The following is a 7,696-nucleotide window of genomic DNA, read 5'->3' as shown; positions in this document are numbered from 1 at the left end:
TAAGATCGACCATCCAGACCAGCGTGTCATGCTTATACGGAGCCGCTAAGTTGAATATCATATTCACACCCTGCACTTTTTCCTTTTGCAGAGAAAAAAAATTCCCACTTTGTAATTGCCTCTGGTCATCAGGAAGCTCCAGTTTTGTGGAGAGAGGGCTGCATCCAACCCTTCCTAAATCATCACCCAGAGGCGCCCACTGACTGACAGGGACGCAGAGGATGCAGGGGAGTAAGAAGTGCACGGATGGCTTCAGCGACTCCTCGAGCATTGGCAGCGTGCTGGACGATGCAGACAGGGAGGTGAGCAGCCTCACAGACCGGGCGTTCCGGAGCCTGTGCATCTCAGAGGACGCATCCTTCCATGACTCCGACCTGGCCCTGTCCCCGGATATCACTCGCCAAGTGTTCGGGAATTTTCACCAGAGAACGGTGAGCCATACCCATCGGAAAAGCGGCATTTGGAGCCAGTTACCGTCCCAAGGCACAGAGCATGCCGGCTGGGCGGCCACGTTCCAACAGCTGCCCAAGTACGTTCAAGGGGAGGAGAAGTATCCCAAGAACAGCCCCCCACTGACACCAGCCCAGAGGAGACTGGAAGTGCCCGTTTCCGGCCTGAGGAGCAGCAACAAGCCTGTTTCCAAAGTGTCGTCACTGATTAAATCTTTCGACAGGACTGAAAGCCAATGTTGTGACAGCAGGCCTCCTACCAGCAAGCCTCCAGCTCTCAAAAATCCCCCCAAATTTGCTCCTCTTCCAGAAAGCGGTGTCAACTTCTGCTTCGATTCTGCCGTTTTGACGGTCAGGAGGGTGCCTGCTGAAGTCTCCAGCGCCCATAAGACTAGCCACCAGCCTGGCAGGAAGCACGGACAGCAGGAGTCCCCCAAGAATCCTGAAATGGCCTGTCATGGCCCCAACAGCTTCCTCCCGACGCCCGAAAACGCAGCCAACTCATTTGAGTCAAAGTTCCCCTCTCCGGCCCACAGGGCAGCCACCAGCGAGACTGGAAGGGGCCAGGAGTGGGCTCGCAAAGGGACCTTTCTTCATAGTGAAAACAGTGCTTTTGAGTCATGGAACGCCCACCAACCCAGGCTGCCTGAGAGGAAGGATGCTGCTGACACTGTCACAGAAAACAAGGCGCCGAAGCGTTACGAGGACACGCCCTTGGTAAGGGAGCCCCCGGCCTCTGAGCACAAAGCCTCCCCCTGCCACCTCCGGGCCGGCTGCGGTCAGGAAGAGAACAGGCTGGCCGCAGGGACTCACTCCACATCTGGAACCTGGGGATCTAGGGATCTGGGAGCCCAGGGATTTGCTACGGAGGGAAAAGCTTCCAGCTCACAGCCTGAGCCTCCATTGAAACCGACCCATGCCCCCTGGAGGAAACCAAAGTCTGGGAAGGGAGGTAAAGAAAGTCTGCAAGATGCTTCAGAAGAGAAGCAGCAGACCAGCTGGAGAGGCCCAGCCTTGTATACAAAGCACAATCCCCAGGGGCAGTTTCCAGAAAAGGATGCCCTCGACATGCCTGTGGACCCCCACGAGCATTACGATCCCCCTTTCAACATCAGTAAGCTTCTGACCCCTGTCATCCCCAACAAGCACGTGCTGGAGTCCTCCAACAGCCAGCCAGCAGAGGTAACCCCATCACCCACAGGACAGCTAAACGGATACCAAGAGAAGGAGCCCGGTGAATGTCAGTCCCGGGACAGTTACAAATCCAAAGCCCCCAGCCTGCTGTTCAACCTCAAAGATGTGCGGAAGTGTGTGAAGAGCACGTACAGTCCCTCACCTCTCTTGAAAGGCCCTGATGAGAAAACCAGAGGCAAGCAAGAATCCCTGAGCAATGGCGGCCTCCTTCCCAACGGGCTCGAGGAAGGCCCTCCAGATGAGCTTTCTAAGGAGACACCAGCTGATGCCCCTTCTGTGTCACTCATCAGTACGCAGAAGGACCCCAAAGCTGACCCCGGTGCAGCCTCTGCAGACAACTACCTAGCTCTCACCTCGCCATCACCTAACGCCAAAGCGCCCTTCTGTGTCAATGGCGAGGCCAGCGACAGGAACAGCTATGAGAAGGACGATGCCAATGGAGAATCGGAGATGGGGGGTGCCAGGCCCAGCTGGCGTCCAGACTCCAGGGAACACTGCCCCAGGAAACATCTGTCTCTGAAGCTTTGCAGTGGAGACCCTGAGGCAGGGAAGGCTGCGGAGACCCCAAAGACCTCCGGCCTAGAGAATGGATTCTTGAGCTCCGTCTCTCAAGATACAGAACCCGAGAGAGAGGCAAGGCTTCAGAATCCGAACTTCAACCAGAAATTCTCCCCAGGGCCCCTTTCTCCCGAGGAGGAGGATGTGTTTTACAGTGACAGCCAGTCTGATTTTATGCCAGGCCTCAAAAGTAAGAGCAAATTCAGCACGAGCTCTTCAGATCAGTCCTTTGCCTCGTTCGAGGACCAGCAGAAGACGTGGTTTGCCGAGAGCCAGCAGGAAGAAAGGAGGAATGACGTGAGTGTAGGCGACAGTCAGAAGGATGAGAAGGAGAAAGTGATGGAGGAAGATGAACTACAATACCGCACCTTGAGTAATGGGCACGCAGGCATGGAGGAGCACAGCAAGTGGGAATCCTTGCAAGGAGAAGAGGAAAGTTTGCCAGAAGGTAGCCCCGGGAAGGCGTCTAGGGAGGAAGCTAATTTCAGAGGCACTGGCATTGGGAGAAGTAAGGATACAGCTCTTTCACGTGCCAAAGACCTAACCCCTTCACCATGTTCCACTTCAAACAAGCACATACTCTTTGCAATTAAAGACAACACCCTCAGGGCCACCCCCGTGATAAAACCCATCATGCTGCCCCTCCTGAGATCCATGTCCTCAGATTCCCTGCTGGGCACTGGCCACAAAGAGGAGGAACTGCCGAGGCCAGGCTGGGGCAGGGATGCTGGTCTTTGTGCCCCCGACAGCCGGGAAATGCCCAGCACTCTGCCACCCACCAGCGTGCAAGGCACACACTTGAAGGGGGCGGCCTGTGAGGATATGGAGGACCGCAGGTGGGGTCCCAGCGCAGCCAGGTCAGAGACGTCCCAGGCAGCCCCAAAGGGGTATGTCCCATTTCCTCCACTCACAGGAGAGGGCCAAGGGTTGAAGCCACCCCGAGAGGCCGTACATAAAGTCGTGGCCAGCAATGGCAAGAGCAGTTCCATAGACCAGGGGAAGCTGGATGCTCCAACGTGCATCCCCACGATTGCTTTGCCAGAAGGCGACCTGGAAGACCAGCCACCCCTACAGAAGCTTGGAACCCGCTGGGAAGAGCAGGCACAAGGCTTCCAAAGTCACTTTTTGTCTACACCCAGAGCACAGCCCCCGGGGAGAAGACTGGTCCCTGGTGAGCTAGCAGCTTCCCCCAGCGCCAGCTCCCTGGAAGAGAACAGTGCATGCTCCCCTGCCACCAGCAGCATTTACGATGATGCTTACCAGGCCCCCAGTGAGCCCAGCCTGCTGCCAGGGGAGCCTCCCCGCAGCAGCCCCTGGGCCAGCTCCCGCCCTGGCAGGGTGGCGCAGAGGGAGGACCTGACGCATGCCCTCACGTGGGAGCCCGGCTCCGACCCCCAACTGGAGTCATCAGCAGAAGACCTCAGGACACTTTCTCCAAGAGGCTCCTTGTTGGACGTGACCACCAGCTCAGCTGGCCTCCTGGAGAAGCCAGAGCCTCCTTCTCAGCTGGAGAGGGCGGCTGGCAAGCCTCCAGCAGTACCACCCAAAACAGAGAAGGCCCTGCGGCGGGCCAAGAAGCTAGCAAGCAAGAGGAGAAAGACCGACCAGCCACAGGAAAAGCATGGCGAACGCCGGGAGGAAAAGCTGCACCCCGAGGACTCAGAGCGCAGGCCACCTTCCCCCGGAGAGAGGCCCCCAGCCAGGTTCCCCATGGTCCGTTCCCTGCCCCCTCCCGTGCGCCGCCACTCAGTGTCTGCCTTCTCAGAGCCGATCCAGAGGCGGCCTGGGGGCTCCCAGTCCCTTACACCCCTGTCCCCTTACCCTGCCACCCAGAAGGTCCTCCAAGATCCCCAATCTGGAGAGTACTTTGTCTTCGATCTGCCGCTCCAGGTGAAAATCAAGACCTTCTATGACCCAGAGACGGGCAAATACGTCAAGGTCTCTATCCCATCCTCTGAGGGGGGTTCCCCTGAGCCAAGCCCGCCGGATGCCCTTGCTGCTCCCTACGTGCTGTACCCGGGCTTCCGGCCCCTGCCTGTGACAGCCTTCATGCCCCTGCGCTGCTCCTCTCAGCTCTCTGCCCCCACCTTCCTAAGGCAGCGCCCTCACACCAACGAGGCAGCTGGCCCCAGGCCCCAGAGCGCCCAGGATGCTGGCCTGCAGCTGGCCTCTGAGCCTCCCAGTGACCCCACCCAGCACTCTGCAGGCCAGTGCCCCGAGGGGCGCCCCCAGAGCCCAGGGGAGGAGGTGGGAGATGCTCCAAGACTGCATATCATCTCCACTAACGACCTAGAGGACTTTGCCATGGAAGGCATTTCTTGAGAATCACAGCAGACTAACCCACCCCCCGATAAACCCAGAAGAGCTTACTTCTCCCTCCCCCAGAACAGTCAAACACACACACACACACACACACACACACACACACACACACACACACACACATCAACTCATACTCAGCCATCTGAGATCCCTAAAGTTTCAAAGGAAGTGGGGATCCTCAGAAAACCCGACCTGCAGGACTCCGCAGGGCTCCCCTCCCTGGGAGGGCGCTGCTCTGCTCTCGTAACAAGTCCCTTCTGAGCCTCTTCCTGGATCCAGGATCTGCTCCACTTCTTTTCTCCTCCCCTGCCTGCTCCCTGTTCTCCCCTGGCCCTGCCACCAGGGTGGGTCCAGCCTGATTCCCTAAGAAGCTGTCCCCGCCAGCATTCCACCCACTCCTCCTCAAGGGTCGGCTCGCACAGTGAGCAAACCCCAGGGCCCCCCAGAAGCGCTGCGCCGCGCTGAGCCCTGTCCGGCCAGCAGACCGCCCAGTACACCCCCTCCTAGGTCAGGTGTGGCACTCGGTGGCCACCCCACCCTCGCTCAGACGCAGCAGCCCTTTCCAGCTCACCTTAGGGGGTAAATGGCTGAGGGCTGAACCAAGGCAATCTTGCAGAAATGTTTATTTGAATAGAATGGGTTTTCTTTACTGAGGAAACTTTCCTCTGAAGGCTATTTTCTGATCACCTTGTAAAAAGTGAAACAAGTTTGCAGATGCGGCTCTGTCCGTGGACTCCTGTCTTTCTTCTGTGGGCAGTGGTGGGTCTGTGCTGGTGAGTAAAGTGTCGTGCCTTCCAGGCCTCCCATCACGACTTGGCAGCCACCCAGGGTCTCCACTCTGAACAGAGTGGCCTCGACACCCACCGCGGTCCCAGAGTCCCTGCTTGATCCTTTAACACCTGTCCGAGCCTTCTCGGGCCAGGCTCTCCACCAGTGCTGGGGCGGCAGAGATGAGCAGGACCCACGTCCGCCATCGAGGATGACCTGGGACCTGAGTCAGGCCCTGACGGTCCCGATTTAATGACCTATGCTCAAAAGGAAATCATGTTTCCCCCGAGTCCCTCTGGGAGTTGGAGGGAAGTATCTGAATCAACTGAGGGGAACAGAGTGCAGTCACCACCTCTGCACCTCTGAGAGCAGTGAGGGTCTGTGAGCAATGCCCACTGTAGGCAACGTGCTGGGAAGGAAAGAGACCGGCCTCGTGGGCCTCCACCCGGGGCTTCCGCTGAAGCCTCTTAATTCTTGTGCTGTGGGAAACACGGGCTAGAGTGCCTTCAGCCTTGTTTAGAAGGGGCAGCTGTCAAGGCAGCTGTCAGGACTGCACTGCTCACGTCCCAGGAGACCACACAAAATGTATCACCCTGGTCCTTTTGGCCAACATGCCATTCCCAGGCTGGGAAGGTGGGGAGGCACCCAGCTCATCACGTCCCAGACTCGTGCAAATACTGGGGTTTTGAAGATATTCTGGGTCGTAATTTGGATTCAGAATTTTACACCTGTTTGATTTTCCCAAAAGTGCAGCCACACCTTAATTTCATTCTGAAAATGTTACACAAGTCCCCCGGCCTTGGCATAGCTCGTCTACACCTGGTGAGTCAGCCGGATAGTTGGCCAAGAATTCAGGTAGGCCATTGTCTGGGAAGTCTGGTTTGCACGAGTCACTCACCGGGATGCCAGTGAAGCGAGTTGGGACCTTGGCTCTGCCACCAAATCACCGAGCATCCTCTCACCTGTTTTCATCTTACTCGAGTAAGAAAGATGATATCTCATTTCAAAATTCTCAGGGCCCAGGAAAAGAATTACCTAAGAAAACAAGAGTCCCCCGGTTAAAAACTAACCATAGTTACAGGAACCACAAGGAAAAATATACTTTGCATAAGAGGAGCTTATGTTTGAGGACCAGTCATCTTCTGTCTTAGAAGCAATACGAGCAAGGATATTGAAGGAGCTAAAAGCATAAAGATAGATATTTGGAGATCAAGGTCAACTCCCCAGTCCTCTTTGCTCCTGTGAATGTAAAAGAGGAACAGGGCATCTGGCAGAATGCAGCACCCACTCACAAATCTAGAATAAGGACTCCTTGGACACCTGGCTCTCCAGCAAGTCAGCTAGAGGGAAGGGTTCCATCACTTACAGCAAAGTACCTAAATTCCTAAAAAGCAGATAATGTCTCCAGGGGACAAAAGTCACTGAAGACCAACTCATTTGCAAATGAGTTTCTTTCAGTTTCTTTCTGTTTGGGGTTGGGGGGAGTCATTTATGCCTCCTTCCTTCCTCCTCCCCCCCCACCCCGCCCTCTCCCTCCTACCCTCTTTTTTTCTCTTCTTTCCTCCCTCCCTTCACAAACATTTTCAGAGTCCCTGTGCTGTGCCAGGTGCTACACTGGGCACCAAAGATACCATGATAATAAGATCTGATCTCTGTGCCCAGGGAATTAAAATCTAACAAAGAAAGACAATTACAGTCCCACATGGTGAGGGATGTAATAGGGTGGCCTGAAGAGCATCTGACTCATATCCTGGAGGGAAAAAGGGCTTTCCTGCAGGAATGACACCTGAGCTGAGCCAGGAAACACAAAGTTGTGCATCAGCTTGTGAAGAAACAATTTCCCCCCTTTAATCTGTCTATCAAACAAAAGTGACATGTACTAAATACTAATAGATCTGTCTTGCCATATCAAAGTGTATTGGTTTAGCTAATTGTTCTTTAGCATTTCTAATCAGCACGAGCATAGAACCAGTGTAGCCTGGCAGGATAGACCTTTGCTGATATGTCCTTCAACTTCTGAATTGAAATTTCACTCATCTGAGTTGCCCAGAAAAACCACTGTTTCTATCATTGCGTTTAGTAGGATAGTAGTAAGAATTGTGAACATATTGTTTGTGGAAACTGTAGGTAAAGACCACGCCTACATCTTCTGTTTACTATGAGTTATGGCCCTTTACTATGAGTTATGGCCCTTCCAAGTGTCTCCTGGGGAAGGGACATAAATGCAGAGCACCTCGAGGGAATGATCAAAGGTCCTGGGGCTGCTCAACGGAAAATGACCAAGAGCTTACACTGTCCATCACACAGGCTGTGCCAGCCCCTGACTGGGGAGATTTGAGCCTGGTCTCAGACCTCACTACAAACCTATGAGAGGTACCCTCATTAGCTTCATGTTACTGTAAATA

The 7,696-nt window shown here is 55.0% G+C and overlaps 1 protein-coding gene across 1 annotated transcript; it reads left to right on the top strand.

Annotated features, from left to right (window-relative positions):
* Positions 1–221: 221 nt before the first annotated feature.
* On the top strand, positions 222–4,523 carry LOC309971196 (cardiac-enriched FHL2-interacting protein; the record flags this gene model as incomplete). Its single annotated transcript, XM_082854060.1, has 1 exon — positions 222–4,523. The coding sequence occupies one exon, from the start codon at positions 222–224 to the stop codon at positions 4,521–4,523; it is 4,302 nt and encodes a 1,433-aa protein (XP_082710186.1).
* Positions 4,524–7,696: the final 3,173 nt, after the last annotated feature.

This window comes from Leucopleurus acutus (assembly GCF_964270905.1).
Source record: "Leucopleurus acutus genome assembly, chromosome: 14".
NCBI lineage: Eukaryota > Metazoa > Chordata > Mammalia > Artiodactyla > Delphinidae > Leucopleurus > Leucopleurus acutus.
This window is presented reverse-complemented; position numbering and strand designations above follow the sequence as displayed.